Source organism: Camelus dromedarius, chromosome 2 (assembly GCF_036321535.1).
Source record: "Camelus dromedarius isolate mCamDro1 chromosome 2, mCamDro1.pat, whole genome shotgun sequence".
Lineage (NCBI taxonomy): Eukaryota > Metazoa > Chordata > Mammalia > Artiodactyla > Camelidae > Camelus > Camelus dromedarius.
Window position 1 is genome coordinate 64,629,533 of NC_087437.1, and position 24,979 is coordinate 64,654,511.

The following is a 24,979-nucleotide window of genomic DNA, read 5'->3' on the forward strand; positions in this document are numbered from 1 at the left end:
TTTAAATTGCTTTGGAATCTGTAGATATTGTTGCCAACACTATCATTTTGTGGTTATTTCCTCTAGGCCCTTCAGGAAGTTGAGCTGTCTTTTTTTTTAAGTGGATATTAAATGATTATAAAGTATTTTGTGGATGGTATTAGTCAGGGTTCTACAGAGGAAACAGAACCATTGAGGGGGAGGAAGAGAGATTGATTGATCCATTGATTGATTTTAAGGAATTGGCTCATGACGTTGTTAGAGCTGGTAAGTCTGAAATCTGTAGGGCAAGACAGTAGGCTGGAAATGTAAGAATTGATGTGTTTTTTTCTTCCCCCCCTCCAGATGTGTTGCACTTTTTAAATTAATTTTAGGAGGGAGGTGATTAGGTTTACTTACTTATTTTTAGAGGAGGTACTGGGGATTGAACCTAGGACCTCATGCATGCTAAGCATGCGCTCTACCACCTGAGCTATATCCTCCTGCCTGATGTGGTTTTGAGGCTAAATTCCTTCTTCAAGAAACCTCAGTCTTTGCTCTTGGGACTTCCAGTCAATACCACCTGCAGTTTGGATGGTAATGTGCTCTACTCGACTGCACAGATTTAAGTGTTTATCATATCTAAAAAAATACTTTCACAGTACCATCTAGACTGGTGTTTGTCCAAACAGCTGAGTACCATAACCTAACCAAGTTGACACATAAAATTATCTGTCCTGGTGTACTCCTTGTCATCATGGCATCCATACCCAACTCCTTAAACCATACGGAGTCTCAGATAAAGACAATGACAAGGTCATACCTCCTTATATTGTGATACAGCTATCCTGCATGCAACTGAAGATGCATAACCTTTTTTTTCCAGAAGAGGATGCAAAGTCCTTGGGTGATATTTACTTCTCTCTGTGATATCCTACAACTTAAACACTATGAATGTAAAGTGAATACATCATGTTATATGATAACAGGATAAGAGAGGGAAGAAAACAAAGATACACATAGATACAGATACATGGAAGCATTCATAAAAAATTATATAGGTACTTTTGTTTATTCAGGAACCAGACTTAAACATTTCAAAGTAATTATTTTTCTGATTCTTGAGAGCAGAATGCTTCATTCTCCCCATGGATTATTCCTAAGTGTGAGATACTGCTTACAAACCACCCAGCATCTACAACTCAGTACAGCTTTCTTCACGATTTAGCTTGTTGACTTAACAATCCTTCGTGAAAAGTTAACAGTTTTATTTCATTGTGACAAATGATCCAGAGAACAAAGTTTAGCTATTAATACTGGGGATGGGTTGTAGTGGGAATCAAGAAAGCTCTAATAAAGGAAGAAAATAGTGGGAGATTGAAAACTTCTAATTCAGCAAGAAAATAGAAATTTTAAATAAATTTAAGAATCAGCTGTTGAATTTGGCAGTGTCTAGAATCTGATTTATACAAGACTACTCTATACTCATTCAGTAAGTATTTGCTGAGCATCTACTTTTTGCCAGCCATCAGTGATAGAGTGGTAAGATAAATAGGGTTTTTGGCTTTCATGGAGCTTACAGCATACTGGGGGAACCCAAGCAATAAGCAGATAACTAAGAAGAATATCTGATAGTAAAAAGGATAACTAAGAAGAATATCTGATAGTGAAGAGAGCTAGGCATAGGATTAAAATAGAGTGATGTGATAGAGATGGAGTGGCTGCTTTAGATTTGGAGGTCTTGAAAAGCCTTCTTTAAGAACTTAATCTGAATGACAAGGAACAGCCTGTCATGTGATGAACTGGAAAGGAAGAAGAGTAAACTCCTTGTCTTAGTGTTTACTACTAAGATTTAATTTCTTGCTGTGGTGAGCTATTTATGATGGACAAAAACTTTTGGCTTCATCACATTATTAATCATCTCATACATTTCTACATGAAAAGATTGTCCAACCTCTGTGTAACTCTTCTATATAAGTATAATTAATAACTTGGCCACAGTTTATACTGTCTTTGTTTTCCTTTGAATTAAAGTTAAAAATTCATTGTTTGTGATCCCAGGGTGGTGTCATTACTTCCGACATGATTGAAATGATATTTTCCAATAGCCCAGAGCAACAGCTTTCAGCAACACAGAAATTCAGAAAACTGCTTTCAAAAGGTGAGCTCTGAATATGTTAAGTATATTTTTTCACTTATTTACAAAATACTACTTTTTTATAATCTGTTTTTCACACTACAGATAACTTGCTTTGGAGTGTCTCTCAACAGAATAAAAGGATGCATACAGACAAATGTGTAATTATGAACCATGACTAACTTTTGAATTTCCTTATTTATTTGTGCGATCTTACCAGGACCAGAAAGCAGCGGCATTTTCATTTCTGAACTATCTTATGAAAGATCTTAAAGTGATAAGAACAGCAGCAGTATTTTATGTTAATTCAAATTGAGAAACTCCACTCTTTTAAGAAAAATGTAAAATACCACTTGAAAGAGCAATGATTGTTGATTTTAATGTTAGCAGTTTAACAGTGAATTGAAGTATGGATTTATTAGTGAGCAGGGTAACTACCCTTTTTTTGGTATAATTAGGATAGAATGGAATATGATACTTCTTTTTGTCTGGGCAAGTAAGAACTCTGAAACTCTCAGCCATATTAAAATGTCGGTAGTACAGCGAAAAAAAAATGACAGTGAATATATGTATGTTCATGTATAACTGAAAAATTGTGCTCTACACTGGTATTTAACACATTATTGTAAAATGACTATAACTCAATAAAAATGTTTAAAAAATCAATAGTAAATATTCTCAGTAGTAACTTATGGTTTTTTGGAGTCAGGTGTGATAAATTGAGGTTAACTGGAATGAAAAACCTACCACCGTAACAAAAAATAATTGTCTTTTGCCTGACAACTTGTTAAAAATATCCAAGGGTCATTATCATGTATACTTTCCCCACCTCTCTAAAAATGTCGTCTGTTTTCAGCATGCTGACCCTAATGGGTTTCTAAGATAATATGGCTTTCTGAGACCTTTCACCACTCTGCTGCCTTCCAGCATGTATTCAAGTTTGCCAGCCATCCCTCTGATAATTAGAATACAATCCTCCAGATGCATTCTTAATACTCTAAAGTGTGGTGGGAGATTGTCTCCCTTGTGCTGACACCATACATTCTAATATAGTCCTCCAAGCTAGCATCAGTTATGGTAGTCATGGCATAGTAGTAATGTTTCATTGTATTTGCAGCAGTCTAAATAAACTTCTTAGGACTTCTCTTCATAACTGTGAAATTACTGTCATGTGGTTTTTTAACTGCTTTTAAAAAAAAAATCATTTGCTGAATTTTGCTTTATACCTGTTGTTTTATTGTCAACTTTGGTTTATTGTTATTCTTTCTATATGTTGTTTCTGTAATCTAGCATATTAACTACTTTATTTTTACTGTAATCATCAAATTTATTTGTTGTATTTGTATGAATGGTTAATAAAAAAGTTGAGCCAGGTGAAGAACATGTTATTAGAGCTTGCTCCAAATTAACATTTACCCATTAGTCACCTCTTCCAGTAAGACCACTGACTTGGCTAGGATTCCCTAGGAGTACTGTAATCCAACTGCCATTTTGCTTGCATTGCTACATGAGTGTCATCAAAAACTTTGTCAAGTCTCTTGCTGAAATTAGCATGCTGAATGTTTAGGACATTTATCTCCTCACCCAGCAAATTTCTACTGAATGACTTCATTCATAAAATACTCTGCCATAAAATATGAGATTAATTTGGCAAGTCATCCTTAGTGAATTCTTGCTGGCTCCTACTTCTCACTACAGCTATAAAATTAGATCCTGCAAGCACACTCAGAATCTCCTTATCCAGTTTCTTAAGACAATTTATGTTAAAGAGAGACTTAAAACTCATACATAGGAAAAGGATTAGAAGGAAGTATACTAAAATAATAATAGTGGTTGTCTTTTGATGTTTTTTCCTCTGCCTTCTAAGTTTTCTAAAATAGTAGAGGCAGTACTTTTAATTTTTAAGAATTCTGCCCATTATTTCCTCGTTAAGGCTTATCTGATTGTGAAACCTTTTAAACTACCCTAGTCTCAAAGTGATGGAACTCAATTTTACATTTTTTTTTCTTTTTTAGATTTCCAACATGAAAGAGATGCTAAAATGGAGGGAGGGATATTATGAAGTAAGTTTGAGCTATAAAGTCCTTGCCTTGAAATCAAAGGATTGTTTCTCTTCTTTCCTTTTATTTTATGGGGAGACAGAACCTAATCCTCCTATTGATGAAGTCATCAGCACACCAGGAGTAGTGGCCAGGTTTGTGGAGTTCCTCAAACGAAAAGAGAATTGTACGCTGCAGGTGCGGACCTTTTTCATTTCTTGCCTCATATCTTAAATTTGCATTGTAAATTTACATTTTGTATACAGATTTGTTACTTATTTTAATCTAGATGAGGGATTAATTTTTTGATACTGATGTTCCCCACAACTACATTGCAGATTGCTCTGATAGCTTTGTTAACATCCAGGCCCTTGGTTTTGCTCTTTAAAATTCTTGTCATTTTTAGTCATGTGAAAGATTATTTTATAATGATTGTGGATCATACTTACCTAATAGGGGATTGTTTGTAGTAGAGGAGCCATTATAAGGATCTAAGTGTGGGCCATGTAAAATTTGGTTTTGAAGGATTTTTAGATTATACTTGTTGGCCTTCTTAGGTCTGTGTTACGTGGGCTAGATCAGAGACTCACTGATTCCCAAACCTGGTCCTAATTAATCCTCCCTCTTGCTTGACCCCAAAGTTGCTGACAAGGAGATAGCCTTGTAAGGAATCTGTGTGTTTTCTGTTATGTTAATTTAGCCTATCAATACTGTATTATATAGGGGTTCCAAGAGGAAATTCTACAACTTCTGGATTAGGTAATTTTTACAGTAAAAAGAAACAACTGTTAACTGACTCTCATCCTGGGAGTTATTTAGAAATTTTAGAATACTATATTTTTCCTCAATAAAATTGGATTTTGAATAAATGTAATTTTTTAGTAGCTCAACTTCCTTGAAGTAACCAACTGAATCAGTTTCTGTGTTATTTTTTTAACAAATACCTGTGATACCTAAATTCTCACTTGCAGGATCTAATCTGAATGGCTCAGGCCCTTTAGAGAGATTCTGCAACTCTAAAGATTGACTACATGCCCGGTAGATCACAAAATGGGGTTATTTTTCCAAGTAAATATTTACTAATAACAAGTTAATCATAAAGATAAACTTTCACCCCCTTGTTTATTTTGCCTTTGCTGTAAGGCTGTAAGCACTGGGGCATTTTTGTAAGTGACAGTCCTTTTCCCCAGGTTCCTTTCTGTCCAGAGCATTAACGATAATTCGTAAGACTTGATGCTTTGTCTTGATATTTTCTCTCCTTTCCTCCCATCCCATCTTTCTCCTTCTTTTACTCTCTTTGTTGCGGTGATGAGTTCCTTCCAGAGGAAAAACAAGAAATCCAGAAAAGGTAGAGTACTTCAGTGTCCCATCAATTTTTCTTCTCCAGTTTGACATTTACTAATCCCCGAGTTCATTTGAATTAAGATTCTGTTTTGCTAGCTGCTTTCTGGATTGTAATTCTGGTCCCCATCTAAGGCCAGGATCACCAGCCACCTGGAAAATAATCAGGTTCATCTAGAGATCAAAGAAAGAGGACTTTTCTCAGAAAAAAGGAAATCCAGACAACCAACACTGCAGAGAACAGAGCCTGAGCCCCTAAGCAACCTGTCAAGAGAACCAGAGGGAATAAATGAAGAGCCTTACTGCAGTTTATCTTTTGAAAAGCTTTGTAGGAAGAAAAAGGGAGGTAGGGAAAATTATCATTTTGTTCATGTGAAAATGTTTCTATCCTCTCTACGATAGTAAGAGTGGTTTGGAGACACTAAATTTGCTCCTGGATCTAGCAGTTTTTAGTAGGTGGTTGCAGAGGTCCAGTTCCTTAATGCATTAAAGGAAGATGGTATAACTAGTCCTGAAATGAAAAATGTCAGAGAAACAGGTCTTTTCCCATCCCTGCTTTCTCCAGTCTCTGTAAAGAGCATGATATATTCTCTCAGACAGTGTCCTCTCCTGGCTAACATATGTGAAGTCTACATCATTTTTGATTCTGTAATTCTGAAGTGTGTATCTTAACACATCTGAAGATGAAAACCTTCAGAAATCTCTAATTTGCTTCTATCTAAATTCTCAGATTCCACCCTTGTAATTAGACTCAAAGATTGAGAAATGATTCCTCTGGAAGTGATCACCTCAAGATTTTCACTTTAGCTATCAAAAGCCTGAGAGATAACCAACCTGTTTATTATCTAAAGGTCATCATCCTCAGCTTTTCTTCTGTGTACATTTAAGAACAACATGATGTTCTTTCTCCAGTGTGACTATTGGGTAACCTTCACCACCCCAGAAGCAGGAGGAGCAAGTATATTGATGGATACCTTAGAGCCAGGAGGCTTCATGCTCAAATAATTAGACATGCTCTGGAAGCTTGGAGGTTACTCCTTCCTCTGTCTTCCTGGAGAGCTCTAGGATGTAAGTTGTCCCTGATACTTCTCCCTGCTTATTAGAAATCTGAATAGTACGTCTTTGAAATGGGACATTTTCCATTTCTCTTCTAGAAAGAGAATAATGATATATGGTCATATTAGTTACTCACTGATAAGTCCTTGAACAAACTTAACCCCTTCATTCCATAGATAAAGAACTGTGAATCCTAATGAAAAGTCTCATCACTCCCTTTTTGGCTTTCCTTATCCCCAAATCAGTGGGGTACTTCAAACTAGGGAGATAAAAATATGCCTGCTTTGGGCAGTGCTACCTAGATACTCACTTGCCCTCAGATGAGATGAATATGGGTGGAATCTAGGATTTTGGAAGCAAACAATGCTGTTTAACTAAGAGCATTCTTAATTTCAGTGACATACAGGCCACAGACATCCTTGAGTCCTTAACATGAGATTGATCTGCCTTATGATATATTCCCTGGGCTCACTTTGATTGGTTTTTGGAGTCCAGGTCCAGCATCTGTGTATAGTCCTTAGCAATGCTGAGATGTTGCATTCCCAAACCTTCCTATAGAAACTTATAAAAAATAGCTAGAAGTCAGTCAGTAACTCCTAGTTCCAGTCATTAAACAGATACTCCTCTTAAAGTTGTAAATTTGAATTAAATTGATTTAGTTTTCCCATTTCTACCTTTCTGGTCCCCTCTGAAAGCTAAATGTGACGAACTGCAGTAAGCCTTCATCCTTCTACATCTTTTCCCATCCTCATTGATCCCTCTACCTATCTTGAAAGGTTGCTTAGATGACTCAGGCACTGTTCTCTGCAGAGTTCGATATCTGGGTTTATTTTTCTGATGTGAGCCTCTCTTTTCACTTGCTCTCCAGGTGAGCCTGGCATTTGCTAGGAACCAGAGTGGAACCGGCAAAGTGGCCAGCAACAGAGTCCTGATCCAAATGGAGAAAGGGAACCAGGCGTACCTCAACCTGGAGTGGGAAACTTGATAGGAGGTCAGAAGTACTTCAGCTTTGGATTCTCATTTTCCTTACTTAAGGAACTGAGCACCAGAAGGTAGAGACTGAGAAAAGGAAAGAGAGAACATACCAAATCTTCAGTGTATCCTTCAGATTTCAGTTGTAGCCTTATTTTAGCAGGTTCTGGACAGTGAAATATAATAGTGGAATTATAATTTATAAGCAATCACAGCTGCATGATCCCATTCTTGGAATATAGTAGTTTGGAATAACAAAGAGGAGGTAAACATTGTAGTTATTTTGGCTATTACTTCAGGTGATAACCATTTTTAGATATTTTTCATTTCATCATGCTGCTGAGTTTTTCTTGAGTTGCATGCTGACTTACTTAGATTACTTTTTTTTGGCCATTTCTGTTATAACTGTATGCAGTTGTTTTTGGTATCAACCAACTCTATGCATTCCCATTTTCCAACTCTTTCATGATAAATTCTAGTTTGGGACCCAAGGCTGAAACATTCCTCCTGCTCAAAAAATAATGACTGCAATACCCAGTGAAAGAGAAGCTACATAGTTCAAAGTACAACTGGTTTTTAAAAAAACATACTTACATATTAAACACATTTGAAAGTTGCTATTCCAGCACTTTAACAGGAGCCTGTACTCATGGGGAATTTTCTCTTCTCTATCCCTCTTCTTTCTCATACATACATGTATATCACATATACACACACGGGTAAAGAAAATTGCACAAATATAGCTTAATGAGTTTTTACAAGGTAAACATCAAAATAATCAGCACCCTGTGTGTGTGTTTTACTGCCTTATTAATTCTTGAATATAATTTGAGTTTTCAGTGGCCCTCTGGTTTTAGTTATTCATCTAATTCTGTCCCCAATAATGATGAAACTATTTTCTGATTTCTATTCTTAGCAAGAGAGACATAGAATTTTCTTCACAGAGGTTATAGTCGGTTTGTACTTCTTAGTAATAAACACAACTCTGGTACATTCTTTTTTTGCTGAGATGGCCTAATTTCCATTTTCTTCCATTCATGTTCAGGCTTTTATTTACTTATTCTCCATTTTCTTAATCATTGTCACTCTATATTGTTTTGCTTCTCCATTTTATTCACTTCAGCATCATCTGGAATTCCCTCTCACTTCCTGGGAGACCTTTGGTGCTGAATCTCTTCAGATAAACAGCAGTTTGAATTCTGGCAGCAATTACTATTTTAATTTCTTTTCATTGAGAGCTCTTTAATATATCCTTTTTTTACTCAGGTTATTGTTACCATTTCTTTTGCATCAAAATCTCACTGCAAACTATTTTCTCTTTGATAAGATTGGTATGTCTGTCTGCTCATTCTCTACAGGTTGCTTTTCCTCAAAGTTTGCATTTTTTGACTGTCGAACTTTGAGCCTGCCTTCTTGTAGGAAAGTTTGCTTTCGTATTCATGTCATATATCCCTTTTACTAGTTAATTTTCCTAGTAAGCAAAAGAAACTGCATTTTAGGTGAACAGTGTTTTCCTTTTAGCATTCATTAAATAATCTGGCATATCATTATTTGAAATTTCTTGTCCTTGATACCAAAACTACAAGCAGTCAAGATTCTTGTCAGTGTTACAGGTATATTTCAGAGTGGAAACTATGACTGGGCTCATAAACCTACTAGATGAGGAGGCTGTAATCCAGTTCTCTTTGACTGACTATGTAACATTCATTACTCGTATCTTTTTCTGATAGTTTCCTCATTCGTAAACTAGAAAAGCCAGGCTTCTCTGGGTTGTTGTAAGGAACACTGAAAGTGTGTGAGCAGTGCTTTGAAAATACAGAGTAGTGTATAAATGGAAAGTTTAAATTCAGACAGATTGAAAAGGTTTTGAACATTGGTATGAATCATTATAGAGGAGATATGTGATGAGTTTTTATTCTGCGATACTCAGTGTTTTAAAAATCTCCAAACTTCTAAGTTATCAGACAGAAAATACTCCCTTTTATTGTGGTGCTCCTAGTCTGGGCCTCCCTACTGCTGTAATATCAGGGCCCTAATTGGCTATCAAATCACTGTATCTCAGATCTCATTTCTGTTTATCACATTTATAGGTTTCTTTGAATATCCCCTTTAAAGGGTCTTCTGCTATGAATTTGCTATCATTCATGTAGCTTTGGACTGTGCTCTAATTGTCTCCCCATTTCTTCCATCTTCCCCTGCCCCCAGTGATTGATGCTTCATTTCTCCATATGACAGCTGGCTTTCAGTTGACCCAGAAGCTTAAAAAGAGTCCTAGCTCCATCTTTTGATGACTTTTATTGATTTCTTATTCAAGGAGCATATCACTGAACTGAAGACAGAACAGAAGGAGGAAACAAAACTAAAATTTAATTAAGAACTCTGAATAGAAATATGAGTTTATTCTTGGGCTTTAAGGGTTCATTCTTGGGTTTCTCCATATTAGGCTAAAGAGTCAAATTACTACAGAAATCTGTAAAATTAGTAATGTGATATATTTTTTGTTGGCCACAATATCCTTCATACCTTCTGCTTTCCAGTTTATCATCCTTTAAGAATGCTCTTTTTAAAAGAGTCTTACCTCTGTGCCTTGGTTTAGAGTCTTCTCATTTATTATAAGCTCTTATCCTCTGAAGTTGCAATTTTTATTAACTGTGTGCCTGTTAACTCTTTTTGACCTACTTATTTAAATTGTCTTTTGCCTTTTTCACTCTGCGTATATTTTACTCATTTTACACTAACATTCTTTCCCGACTTCACTTTTCCCATCCTGTAGAAATTATTTAATTTTATTTTTATTAGATAAATGCATGGTTTAAGGCCAAAAGATCCATAAAGACTTTACTGTGATAAATGTCTTTCCTTCTCATACTTGCTTCCCATTCACCCTGACCTCTCTATGTAAGTAACAAGTATTTACAGTTTATTGTGACTCCTTCAAGAGATAGTCTGTGCAATAAGTAAATTAATACATCTATTCCTTCTTAACCCTTTTAGAAAGTGTAGTATGGGATCATATTAATGTACAGTGTTCTCCTTTTTTTCCCCTCCATTCATATATTGGGAGACCATTCCATTCAGTATATGAAGCACTCCCCTATTCTGATCGTCTCATGTTAACTCTATCTTGATCTGATGTTTTAGATACCCTGAATATTTCTCTAGGCTAAGGTATTTCTTCAGGAATTATTATTTTAAAATTAACATAGTATTTACCTGATAGATTATGCAAATAATGATCTCAGATTCTTTTCCTCATGCACAGAAAACCTTTTTGTTAATAAGTAAACAAGCTATTAAATTCTATGTTAAATTATAAGATATACTTATAAGATATAAGCTATATTAAATACAAGATAATGAAATTATTTTTATCTTTATAGTTTGAATCAGCTTGGGTACTGACAAATATTGCTTCAGGAAATTCTCTTCAGACCCGGATTGTGATTCAGGCAGGAGCTGTGCCTATCTTCATAGAGTTGCTCAGCTCAGAGTTTGAAGATGTGCAGGAGCAGGTAAAAAATGAAACAAGAGAAGCATGTCAAAGGAAATACTTTTTCCTTCGGTCTTGCATTCAGGGTCTTAGTTTTACCATTTGGATATGATATCCATGGTTCATAATAGGGAGTATTCTAGAAATCTCATCTTACCCAGATGGAAAGTTTCATAGTGAATGTAGGCAGAATTTCTCCTAGAAACAAAACCATTTTCCCTTCCAACCATGAAATTCTTTAAGCCATATGTATGTATATATTCACACACACATACATACTTTTTAGACTATGTAAGCAATTACTGAGGTTTTTCTTATAGTTATCTCTAGTTTTGAAGTGGCAAGTCTATGCCACTTTCGTGCAGAAAAGGACATAGAAAATGTGAGTTTTTAAATTACTGTAAACTTTATCAGATTTGTAAATATAAATCACTGCTAAATGTGTATGATTTTCTTCTACAGATTTATTGAGGTATAATCAAGCTACAGTGAACTGCATATATTTAATGTGTGCAATTTGATGAGTTTTGACGTGTGTATATACCCATGAGACCGTCATTATAATGAAGATAATTAATGTATCTATTGACTGCAAAAGTTTAATAAAGTTTTCTGCATTTTGATTGCTCTTAAATTCTTTGTTCAATGTTTTCTTTTGTAAGCAAGTTTAAAATACATTTTTAATTAGCTGAGTAAGCCATTTGAATTTCTGCTCTGTTCTAAGGGCTGTATGGATTGCTAGCTACTTGGGGGTGGGATCCCCTAAGATAAAATATTTATGTGTGAAAACTGGTAGGTCCCTTTAATAAGCTTACTGCCATGAGTGTTCACATGTTTACTTTATAATATTTTTGATTGGTCTTCCACCAGTCCCGCAATTATTTCACTTGACTCCCTGATGAATGAATTTAGATTGTTAATATGCAATGTCCATGTATAATATGTTGTTTAACTATTATGTAATTTTGTAAAGAGTTATTATATGTTGGCATCTTTTTTGAGAGAATTATGAGAAGATTAAACTCTGTGATCTGTCATTAATGAATAATTCTTTCACAGGCTGTCTGGGCTCTTGGCAACATTGCTGGAGACAGTACCATGTGCAGAGACTATGTCTTAGACTGCAATATTCTTCCTCCTCTTTTGCAGTAAGTTAGTTTCTTCCTTCCTTGCTTCCTTCCTCCCTCCTTTCCTCCTTTCCTCCCTCCCTCCCTTCCTTCCTCTCTTCCTCTCTTTTTCTTTCTTGTAATAAAAATATGAGAAGTTCCTCAGAAAGCAGTGCATCTTTCGAAATCACTTTTGATTTCCTAGTGCTACTTTTCATTATGGATATTTTCTTACTTACTTGTTCAGATCATTTCTTCAGGCATCCTGTCTTATTCCAGTGCCAAAATTCTGAATTCCTTGTGTTAGAATTAAACTTTATTGTTCTGAAGAAGAGCTATTTGAAGACATCTGTTTATCGATAGCATTAAATAATATTAAATATTTTATCTTATGCCACCAAAGAACTAATGCCCATTATATAGTTTACCATTGTATCATCATGCTTACAGGTTATTTTCAAAGCAAAACCGCCTGACCATGACCCGGAATGCAGTATGGGCTTTGTCTAATCTCTGTAGAGGAAAAAGTCCACCTCCAGAATTTGCAAAGGTGAGGATTATCCTTGTGGGAAATTTGCAGAAAAAGTATAGTTAAAAGAGTATAGCAACCAGGGGGAGGGTATAGCTCATGTAGTAGAGCGCATGCTTAGCATTCACAAGGGCCTGAGTTCAATCCCCAGTATCTCCTCTAAAAATAAATAAACCTAATTACCTCCCCCCACCAAAACACCAAACAAAAACCAAACAAACAAAAGAGTATAGCAATCAGTATTAATGTGAACAGAATAAGAATTATTTTTAATAAAATTTAAAATGTTAGAATTTTGTTTCTAGAGAAATAGGTCTTTTTGTTGTTTTTGTTTTAATTTGGAATAAATTTTCATTGCCTATAAAAACCTCTGAATTAATCTTAAAATGTGGCATTTTTTTGTTCTTAAAAAGTATCAAAAATGCAGAATTTCCTAGCTTTAGCACTTGTGAAAATTCCTTTACCTCTTTGGTCCACAAAGCAAAGAATGTGTTTTGACAGGGACTCACTCTGAGAGTTGGTATTTATTCAACTTTGCTCTTTGAAATTGTTTTTCCCTGGGCTCTGACTACCTTGTTAAGGTAAACTGCAAGATCACTGACGGCATTCCCAAAGATGGAAATGTCACTTGGCCACTTACTAACTCCATTTCTAGAAGTACTAATAACCCCAAAAGTCACCAGATGTGTGCCTGGTTGCTTTCTGGAATTTCCACCTCACTTCTTGCTTTTATGTTATTGAGTTTTATAATCATATCATCTTCCCTTTGCAGGTTTCCCCCTGTCTGAATGTGCTTTCCTGGTTGCTGTTTGTCAGTGACACTGATGTACTGGCTGATGCCTGCTGGGCCCTCTCATATCTATCAGATGGACCCAATGATAAGATTCAAGCAGTCATTGATGCAGGAGTATGTAGGAGACTTGTGGAGCTTCTGATGTAAGATATCTTTAAGAAAGTTTGTCTGTTCTTCTGTCCCTCATATTCGTTTTCTAGTTGTTGATACTCAAATATTAATATGTTATTCTGACTCATTGTGCTTTGGGCTACTGTCTTTAGTTACTTGTTTATATTTATGTCACAACTGTTTATTTGTTTTGAGGAGTATAAAGAACCTCTCACTCTTAGGCAGAAACATTTGGAAAACTGATCTATGTAATTATAGCTCATGTTTAATGGCCTGACACCAACCACTGGATAGCAAAAGGCATATTGCCACTAGAAACAGTCATTCCTTATCTTTTGTCTCATTTAAAACTTAACCCACAACTGGTTTTAGACTTTCAATTTTATTTTGCTTTATCTTTGTGACGCCTTTGATTTATGAAGTGGAAGATTTACTGATGGCATAAATAAGACTATCAATCAAGTTTTTAGAAAATACTATAGAAGAAAAAAATTAGAATGATAACATAATGGGGAAATGGTACAGTTACAAGCCATGTGAGAGTTAACTGAAGGAAGTACAAAGGAGATGCAAGGGAACATTGCCCCAGAGAGGACATGTGGAGTGGATTAGATAGTATAATTTACAGAACATAAAACTCAGGGATTATGACTGGCCATAGACTGGGTGCAAATCAGCAGCATGATGCTGTTGTGAATTAAAAGCAGTATGGTGCTGGAGGAGTCAGAAGTACAGCATTCAGAATCTGGAAGGTAATCTTTTGTACTCTTTAGTCACTAGATTACTGTATATTTTAACCATTTCTTTTCAGCCATCAGATCTTAAAATAAATATGAAGAAACTGGCATAGTTTTGAGAAGAGTGATCAATCTCATTAAAGGAGAGAGAAAGTAAGGTTTTTAAGGAAAGCTAAAGGATATTAAACTTACTTGGCATGAGATCAAGACTTAGTATCTGTCTTGAAATATATAAAGGATTTGTACAGGGGTTTTTCGAACCAGTAAGTCAGCTGAGGTGTAGTAGAAAGAATTTACTATTTGGAGTACGAAGCCTGGCTTTCATTTTCAAGTTAGTACAACTATTGACATATTTTTATTTCTGTGAAAATTATATGATTTATAAAACTTAAAAGTGCTATATAAATGTTAACTATTTCTCTCCACTATCTCAGCAACCATAGAGACCAAGTGAAGGGGAAACAAAACCTGTATTAAAAAATGAGAGGGAAAACTTGGAATCCAGGTGATGAAATACCTGGTAAAGATTACTAGGACAGATTTGTAGTTTTTATCCAAAATACTAAATAAAGGGAAAGACAGGGGACACCAAAAACATTCCATCATCATGATAAGGATGATAGGATTCTCTTAATAACCACCATAAGTACCTTTCTCTTCAAGATCCTATGACATATTTTGGGTTTCAGCTCTAAGGAAAAGAGACTAAGGCTGTAACTGTTGGATGTAACATTTCTTTTTATGATTGCAGGCATAATGATTATAAAGTGGTTTCTCCTGCTTTGCGGGCTGTGGGAAACATTGTCACAGGGGATGATATTCAGACACAGGTATGAATAAATGGTAACTACTTTTTCCTTCAGAAACAGCACATTGACACCCCCTCACCCCCATGATTATATTTCTGTTATAGTATTTAACTCTATGTTATAGGGGAGAATTGACAGTCTTTTTCATTAATGTTTGTTAAAAGTGTTGCTTGTAGCTATTTTGGGTTCCCTATGATAGAACTTACTGTTTTGGCTAGTTGGGTTTATTTCCCACTATCTGTTGGAAGTATCTTGTGAGCATCAGAAGCCTCCAGTAGCATCCTTTCTCTGTCATCCTCATCTCATCTTCTCTGATAACTTCCTCCTTTTTGTGCATGGTAGGTCTCCTGTGTGAGGAGGATCTTCCTTTCTAGTTTTTCTAGTTCTTTTCTTTTCTTTTCTTTTCTTTTCTTTTCTTTTCCTTTTCCTTTTCTTTTCTTTTCTTTTCTTTTCTTTTCTTTTCTTTTCTTTTCTTTTCTTTTCTTTTTTCTTTTCTTTTCTCTTCTTTTCTCTTCTTTTCTCTTCTCTTCCCTTCCCTCCCCTCCCTTTCCCTCCCCTCCCCTCTCCTCTCCTCTTCTCTTCATGGAGCTGTTCATTGAGCTTTATTGAGGTATAACTGACATGCAATAAACTGCATTATATTCAGAATGTACAATTGGATATGTTTTGACATAGGTTTACACCCAGGAAACCATCACCACAATCAGCTTTCTTTGTTCCCCTCTGTAAATCTCCCTCTCTCTCCACTCCCAACCCCAGGCAATAACTGATCTGTTTGTGAGTGTTCTTCAGAAATTCCGTATACAGTAGTTCATCAGTACTTGGAGTATTTTCTCTCAGTCTGTGGTTTGCATTTTCATTTACTTAATATCTTTTGAAGAATAAAAAATTCCTTAATGTCACCTTCTACTCCATTCAACTTCTGTATCGAGATATAGCCCTCACAGTGGATTGTTCGAGCCATTTTTCTTCTTGATCCTGTCAGATGCATTGTTATCATCTTTAAAATTATCTTCCTAGGCTTCTGTGGTGTTGAAGTATTTTGGGTCTCCTGCCTCAGTGACTATTTATTTTTCCTTAGCAAGCTCCTTTTCTTGTTCTTTTCTGTTTGTGGGATTATGCCCTGGAGGGGATAATTATTCGTCGATCTTATATTTATAACTTAAGCCATCACCCTTAGGCACCTGATTGAGAATTCAGAATTACAGTTTAGCCTTAGCTCCTTCTTAACCAGCTCTGAATTTCAGCAGGACATTTGATGTTTTCACTTTTTTAATCTCTGAAATTAAGGAGACTGAATTTGTTCTCAGGTTTCTTCCAACTCTTAATATTTACTTTAAATGTATTTTATCCACAAGGGAACTCATTATTTCCCCTGGTATATCTGGACCTCTACTTTATGTTCCTGTCTTAGTGAATGGCATCAGCAGTTGCCCAAGCCAAAAATCTGACATAAGCTCCATTTTTCCCTCTTTACCTTTTTCATCAGTCGGTAAATTACCATCACTGTTCATCCCTTACAGTGCTTAGTTCAGGCCTTTCTTGTACCATTCCTATATCACCAGAAGGATGCTTGTAAAATGCACATTTGATTGTGTCATCCTCTTAAAATATTTTATGGCCCCTTCTTGTCCTTGGATGGTGTTTAAGATTCTTTAATATCTGGCACCTGTATAATGGAATGCTATGCAACAAGAATGAAGAGGCTATTAAGCACATATATGGAAGGATCTCCAGTATCTGTTGTTTTAAAGTAGGGAGGTGGTGCAGAATAGTGTGTAGGATATTTTACTATTTGTGTAAAGGGGGAACAGAAGGAGAGGAAAAGAAAATAATAATGTATTTGATTGTATTTGCATAAAATTCCTCTAGAAACATATACAGAAAGCTAATAACATCGGTTGTCTCTGGAGAACTGGGTAGCTCGGGTATAGGAATGGAAAGGAGGCTTTTAACTATATAGTCCTTTTTATTTTCTGCTTTAAAACCATATCAGTATATTTGCTATTCAAAAATCCATACTCTGCCATTAATGTCTTCTCATTCTTCAAGTCTTCCTACTAACATTTTCTCCGAGCAGCTTACTGTCATATTAGGTGTGCCTCCTTTTGTTTCATCCATCATAGCACTTATCACATTGTATTGTAACTGTTTGCTAGATTGTAAGCTTCTAGAGGGGTGCCTGTGTCAATCCTGCTCACTTCTGTGCTTCTATAATCTAATAGTTCCTGCAATAATGTATAGAGACTCAAAAAATATTTACTGAATAATTGAAGTTCTAAATCTATGTCTAGTTCCATCCTCTGTCAAGTTCCAGTCCCATGTCTCCAGTACCTGTCAGATACTTCTGCTTGTGTGTCTGACATTTGTCCTTCTCAGTTTATCTTCTCTCCCACAAAGTGAGTTCCAAGTTTTGATCTTTTTCTACTTCAGTTAATGATACAACTATTCACCCACACATGAAACTTTGCAGTCATAGTTGGTGGCTTCATGTCTCACAGCAAGTCAACAAGTCTTACTGATTGTTAGTGTTTCTAGATACATGTATTAGTCCCTGTTTTTCACACACAGGAGTGGTTGCTGTACCCATCTTATCTATCCTCCTCCTCTCCTAGACATTTACCCCTCTCAGTTTATTCTCCCTAATAACAGCTTAATCTTTCCTAAAATAAGCTTGTTCACATTACTTTCCTCCTAGAAACAATGAGCTTTCTTAATGCCTATGAGATAAAGAACTTGAAAGATCCTCAGGAGTTTGTACTTTAATATTTTAGTTTCATTCTTCTTTCTAGCCTATTAATTTTTTGGGTACAGAACCCTTCCTTAATAGCCTCACTAATCTCTTCTTTTCTTATTTTGGTACCCTGTTGTAGCCTATCTCCTCATTTTTTCACTTCTGATCTATCTGCTTTGTCTTCCCTCTGCTTATGAAATCCTATCTGTGTTTCCTATGAACCCCATGAAGTCTTTTTTTCTGACTACTCCTCAAGTATTATATTTAACTTCTGACATGTTTATTTTCCACACCACATCTTTGACATTTAAAAAATTGCTTTGTGACATCTTTTATAGTTGTTTGGAATGATTGTACCTGGTTAACCACAAGTTTTGTTATTTCTTGAGTTAATTTAATAGGCAAAAATTGGTTTCATTTTAATTTGTATTTCTTTTGTTACTTTGAGAGGTAATTTTCTACTAAAATTGTAGTTTCTCTTATCAACTTACATATTAAAGATAGCAACCCTCTTATGAGTTGCAAATATTTTTTCCCATTGTGTGGTTTGCATTTTAATTTTCATACTATTTTTTGACATGTAAAAATTCTTATTTAGTGAAATGTTAATTTCTCCCCCTATAATTTCTAATGTTGTTTTTATATTTGGAAGTCCCCAAATCAGCTATTGATATTTCTTTTGTTTTATAGTTTCTTTTTTATATTTACTCTTTAAATTGGTTGCAGATTTGTTTTAGTAACTGTTTGGGGTTAAGAATTGATTTTATAAAATATTTGTCAATTAATCCCCTTATTTTAATACCATCTATTAAGTAAGACTACCAGTCATTGGAGGAAGAGGGGATTAACTTTATTGTATACCTAATTCTTTATAAATACTTGCATTTTTGTTTCTAGACTAGATATCTATTCTTTTGTTCAGTGGTTGATTCTTGAGCCTGCCAAATATTATTTTAATCATTATAATTTTATTTTAGTTTCTGGTAGAGTAGATCTCTTTGTTCATGTGTCTTTGTCTTACTTCCCTCACCTTTGTAAGCTGTTTGATAGCTGGGAGCATATACTTTTTAGCTTTATATCCTACAAATCACCTAGTGTACTTCATTAAGTATGTATTGGCTCACTGACTACCAGCTAGAGAGTTATTAGAAGACTTAAAAGTCTGAGACCATTTCTGAATTTCTGGCCACTTGCTATATTTACCCATCCAGAAGATATTTTAATATGCTGTTGGCATAATGGTGAATGATTAATACATTGTTGTACCTTATTAATATAAGTATGTTTGGCAGTTGTGAGTGTATATAATGAAACTGCTTAGATAATCTTAGAAGTGAATTCTTATTAGCTGTGAATACTTTTTACATATATAAAATTATTTCTAAAATTTCAAGGGGAGATATCATTCCTTTGCCTATATTTTCCTAAAATAAAGTCATTGAGTTAAAGGTTTACTTCTGTTTGGATCAATATAATAAGTAAAATTTTCAAACTTTTCGTTTAGGTGATTTTGAATTGCTCAGCTCTGCAGAGTTTATTGCATTTGCTGAGTAGCCCAAAGGAATCTATCAAAAAAGAAGCATGTTGGACAATATCTAATATCACAGCTGGAAATAGGGCACAGATCCAGGTAATCTCATAGCTCCTATCCTTTTTTTATATTTTTATTAAGTAAGTTTTTTTCAGTAAGCCTTTAAAAATATATTTTTTTCATTATTGCCTTGGAGACAACTAATTTGCAATATTGCTGTCTTGTTTAGTCTACTTTTTTATCCAAATTATAGAGGTTAAATCTTTTGAAACTTACAGTTAGGCCTTAGTTTTTCCCTTTGCCTTTAATATTTGATGATTTGCCAAAATCTGAGAAACAGTGTCTTGTATTTTCAAAATGTTTTGATGGGAAGCATCTTCAGAAGCAGCTTTATGCTAAACAGATTGGTTTTATTCTTGCCAAGTAAAATGTTTATTTTCTAGTGGACCCACGTGTTGGATTGCTGAAGTTTTTCATGGACCTTTGGGGACCCTTTACTTTTGTTCTTATGTTGGTGGAAGAGTAACCCAAGTGGCTGGGCCAAATGGTTCAGCATTGGGCCATGAGAAAGGCTAGAACAAGAAGTTGGAAAAGATATAATACAGATTTATGGGACTTTGAGCTGAGTGGAATCATAGAGGTCATCTAATCCAACATTCTCAATTAAAAATGAAACTGAGACTCAGAGAAATAAAATGATTTGCTCAAGGATACTTGTAGTAAATGAAAGGATCAAGATGAAGCATCTTTCCACTAAGTTTTGCTGACTTCCTTCACTGGTGTGATAGAGTTCTTGACCAGGAAAGGAAGCGTGGTTAGTCATCCCCAGAAGGCTGTCAGGGACTGAGACTGATAGCTGTAGCAATTTATAGCTTGCATACAAGGTGATTTCAGCTGCAGCTGATTGTTTGCTACCATCAAGCTCTTATGTGAAATTTCTCAGTTTCATGATACAGGAAATGATATGAACCCATTTTAGGTTCTTGAGCTAAGGAGAAAGATGAAGAAAGCAATTTGTGGAAGACTACTTTAGTATTTGAGAGGGATTGAGTAAAAAGTACTCTGTCCAGCTAAAGGCTCTTCTGGTAATTTGGGTGGGAGGTGGTGGCTTGGAATAGGATAGTGGCAGTGCTAAAGGAAAGGAAAAGATAGACTAAGGATGTTTTAACTGAGAATGTAAAGGAGACTTGGTGACTGATTTAGAATAAATAAATAAACACAAAAAGAGCCTTCGTGAATTAAGGAGGTTTGAAAGGAGACCTGATATAAAGAGCAGATGATATGTTTAAGGTGGTTAGCAGATGTAAAGTAAGCTGTTAGCCACCTTTGGCGGGGCTCCAGTGAGAAATGAGGACTTGAGAGTTAAAACACACATGTCAGGGTGCGGTGGATGCTGTGAGAGAAATGAGAATAGCAGATTATGAGCAGAACAAGAGAGAACAATAAAAGAGAGAAGAACTCAGGTAGAAAACCAGAAGATTATAAAGTTACAAACTCCAGGGAGGATGTTGTCAGTGATACCAAGTATAACCAGAAAGTCCTTAGGGATAATGAATTAACTCCTTCCAGTTTACTTTTTAATAGGGCAAGGGGTGTCATTAATGAAGCAACTGAAAAGTTACAATTAGTATCATGAACATCTTTATAAATCTTGTAACTTCCCTTTCTATATAATTTTTCTTTAATTTCAGACTGTGATAGATGCCAATATTTTTCCAGCCCTCATTAGTATATTACAAACTGCTGAGTTTCGGACAAGGAAAGAAGCAGCTTGGGCCATCACAAATGCAACTTCTGGAGGATCAGCTGAACAGATCAAGTAAGTACTAACCAGGTAGTAAATTAAAGGAGAATTATTATGTCTGCCAATTAAGAATGCTCAATTCTAGCCTCTTGGATGATTGTTCCTAGTTTCATAATTAAATCCAGTGTATATTTAATTCCTTATACCCCTCCTGTTCTTTCTTGGAGAAAATAATTCTGGGATGTGAGAAGTAAAGCATAGTTGAGGTTTGATGGAAATACTTATGGGGTAGCTTGAGCCTACTCTGGAGGAGCTTGGTTAGAAACATCTTGGGTAGTGTAAAAGGTTACTTACAGAATCCTTGGAGTCCAACTTTAATAGCTAAATCTTGTATTTCTAGTTTAGGTGGCTTAGTAGTAGAACTGGATTAGACTTGGAAGAGATTTATATCTCAGAATAAAGTGTCCAAATCAGTAGAGGCAAGTCTCCTAAAGCACTGTGTTCTTCAGTAAAGGGAGAGGTTTGTATCAGCTTGAGACTTAACTGGCCCCTTGAGCAGCAGCTTATAATCTTAATGGCTAGAGAAGGCATAAATATGGACAGAAATCAGTTCCTCAGAGGAACATCATGTAGTTCAGTGCTTAATTACAGACATAAAAAAAGAACAAGACTCTTAGCCTGCCTCAGCTTTCTTTATGGGGAATTCAGATGAGAAGACAGTTTCCAATGAGTATTAAAGCATTAACCCCTTCCACATATGTAATATCGGGGAAACATAGCTACTTCTCATATTGTTGCTTTATGGGTTAAATGTAGGCACTCAACTAATGCTAACTTTTAGTGCTCAGTTAGGAATTTAGAAATGAAAAGATAAAAATAGTCCTAAGATTTCAGAAATTGATCAGTTACAGAAGATAAGTAGTATGTACTGAAATAATAAAATTTAAGTAGATTAATGCAGCAGCTATTTCAGTGAAGTTAATCATGGATAGGTTATTCAGGAAGACTTCAAGTGGTCTTCATTCAGAAGCATATATTTATATGAAATTGCATCTTTTTCAACCTTCAAAATTCTGGTTCTGGGGTACTATGATTTTGAGCATGCCACCACCAGATGGCAGTAGTATGAAGTAATTTAGAAGTTACTAGAACAGTTGATAGTCAAGTTTTATGTTCAAATTCAGATTTATAATTTTTGTCTCAATATTTTATACCAAATGTTTTCTTAATTGAAATGGTTAAACTGTACACATACATATTTTTAAAACATTTATAAAATACTATAGTGTCTTTCATCAAAAGATATTCAGGGGTATTTTACTGTTAGGAGTAGAATGGTACTATCCCTTTTAAAAATTCAGCATAGCTATTTATAATAATGAAGTTAACTTTTAATCTCCCAGCAGTTTCTGCTCAACCAGATAAAGAGTTATCTTGAAAGATTATTATACAAATATTACAGTGCAAATTATAGAAAATAAACTGACTTTATCATTGATAAAAGGCACCTGTATGGCTTCTGCTTATTCTTGTTGAAAAGATTTAGATGCAAGAACCAGTTAGAATAACTTAGAAAATATCCATAATTATAGGTTAAATATAATCAAATGCTAGTACATACTACAGTTTTTAAGAATGAAGGATTAAAGAATGTTGCCTGGAATTAGAGAAAGTTTCGTGAAAGGTAAATTTTGTCATTTAGGCGGAGGTTTGGCAATTTTGAAGGAGAGAGAATATCATTAGAAACGTGAGGGAATGTGCATGGCAAATGTTAGTGGAAGAGGTAGCTCATTCTTTCTATACGTTATTCTTTCACAAAGATGAGGAATTAAGTAATTGATGGACTTTGAAAACTAGGATGAAGGCCTTAATCTAGGGTATTGGAAAGACTTTGGAGTGTCTTTAACATTGACTGTAGTATGAAAAAGACAGTGTTTAGAGAAGGAGTAGAGCAGTTAAGATGTTACTGCAGTAGTTTAGTATACAGTGATGGCCAGAATTAAGCTAATAGCTGTAGCATGGAGTTACGGGTCTGGTTATGGGAAAGAAGGATCTGTAGGACTTGGTGGCAGGTTATAGAAGGAAAGGAAAGAGCAAAAGATGACTGGAGAAAATGGTGGTGCTGTTGATAAAAATTAGGACACAGAAGAAGCAAAATCCTGTTTGAGAGAGGGGGTTTAAGACATAGTTTGTTACTCATCTAAAGAAATCTGACTTTATTATTTCAGCCTCTTTTAACTTTCCTCTGTTGTAGAGTATCTGGATTTCTTGGTCATAAATTTCTCCTTCCTAAAGGAACTCCTAAATGTAAAATTACCAATCAGATTAGAAATATAATTCTCTTTCACAGATAATATATTCTTGTGGACTAAATGTCCTTACTCAGAAAATTTTCTTGATGGAAGCCTTTTCTGCAACAAAAGCAGGTAGCATCCATCACCAGTGATTGCTTTATCCAAGTGTTTGAAATACATTGCACATAGGAGCCATTCCCAGACTTAAACAATAGAATTGTGCTTGTTTTCCATGCATCTTTTCAAGTCTTCAAACTTTCCCAAGGAAATACTCCTTCCTGGAGTACTTCTCACAAAACAATATGGCTTCCCAGTTCCTACACAGCCCACATACCCTGATCACCTGTTTTGCTATTTGGTGCAAATTACTGTTTTTAGGAAAACTTGCATCAATAGTGAAATAACACTATGGTGGTCTTAAATCTCCAAAGATGAGTGGTTGCATCTGAAAACAGCACCTTAAATTCTTCTGATCTTGTAAGGAGGTTTTTAAGGAATAGTATCAGCTGACTCAGTGATACCAGATACCATCATTGACCTGAAAGCAGAGCTTTTTAATTTTGTATGTCCTTGGGAAGAAAGTTTTCATTTGCTGTGTTTGTACACTTCTAGTAATCTATGTTAAAATACTTTAAATGGCTAGAATTGGGAACCCGGAACTCATTTAGTGAAATGTACCTGAATACAAAATACTAATATCGTATTTTGCAAATAAAATCTACTGACATCTTCAAAACTCTGGATTTAAAGGGTAGAGCTTTTTTATAAGAAAGTTTTAATCAGCAATCATAGTCAATTCATATTTATTCATTTAATTAATTACATACAAATTCTAGAAGCTTTCTGAGTAACTTAAAATTTGTTTTTAATCCTCAATCAAGTTTTCCATATACTGGTTTTCCATATAAAAGATTTCACAACCAGACATTGTTAAAAAAGTAAATGAATTTTTTAAAGGCAATATAAGGATTAGAACTAAGCCAAGAGTTCTAGCGAGGAGAGGAGATCACATTAAGCATAGTCTAGAAACAAATTTGAGGACAACTGGAGATTCTGAACAAGTCTCTGATATACCAATTGGTGTTCAATAGACTTGCCTGTATAGATCAGTAATTAACTGCAGACATGTAAGTCATTTAATTAACTGCTCTAAAATTTTGTGGGGTTTGGTGACAGACTTAATCATGTGGTTCCCAGACTTTTCCAGTTGAGGAAACTGAGGCAAAGAGATCAGAGTAGCACAACTGGGATGTAATAGTGGTGGTTATCTCTGGGTACTTTTTAGTTTTCTTTATGCTTTTCTGTGTTTCCCAAATTTGCAACAACTAACACGTATAATCTAAAGAGGCTTAGTTTAGTTTAGTTTTGTTTTAAGGAAAAGAAAGAATTATATAGATATGTTGAAGGAATTGTTAACAGGTTTTAGGGACTAAAAACTGGTATAAAGGAAGAGGAGATAGTCAGAAATGGCTTTATGCCTGATGACTGACCTATTCTGTTCCTAGGACCTATCATCTTTTTAATTTTTTTATTGAAGAGTAGTTGATTTAGTTTCAGGTGTACAGCAAAGTGAGTCAGTTATACATATACATATTAGG

General features: G+C 35.2%; 1 protein-coding gene across 1 annotated transcript in view; it reads left to right on the top strand.

The window, feature by feature from the left end:
* KPNA1 (karyopherin subunit alpha 1) overlaps positions 1-24,979 on the top strand; it is a 56,388-nt gene that overhangs the window by 26,009 nt on the left and 5,400 nt on the right. Inside the window, exons 4-12 of the mRNA XM_031454746.2 lie at positions 2,020-2,119; positions 4,238-4,332; positions 10,884-11,015; positions 12,053-12,141; positions 12,550-12,649; positions 13,401-13,564; positions 15,021-15,099; positions 19,317-19,442; positions 21,035-21,162. Coding sequence (XP_031310606.1) covers positions 2,020-2,119; positions 4,238-4,332; positions 10,884-11,015; positions 12,053-12,141; positions 12,550-12,649; positions 13,401-13,564; positions 15,021-15,099; positions 19,317-19,442; positions 21,035-21,162 — 1,013 coding nt within the window. The remainder of the gene's footprint in view (positions 1-2,019; positions 2,120-4,237; positions 4,333-10,883; positions 11,016-12,052; positions 12,142-12,549; positions 12,650-13,400; positions 13,565-15,020; positions 15,100-19,316; positions 19,443-21,034; positions 21,163-24,979) is intronic.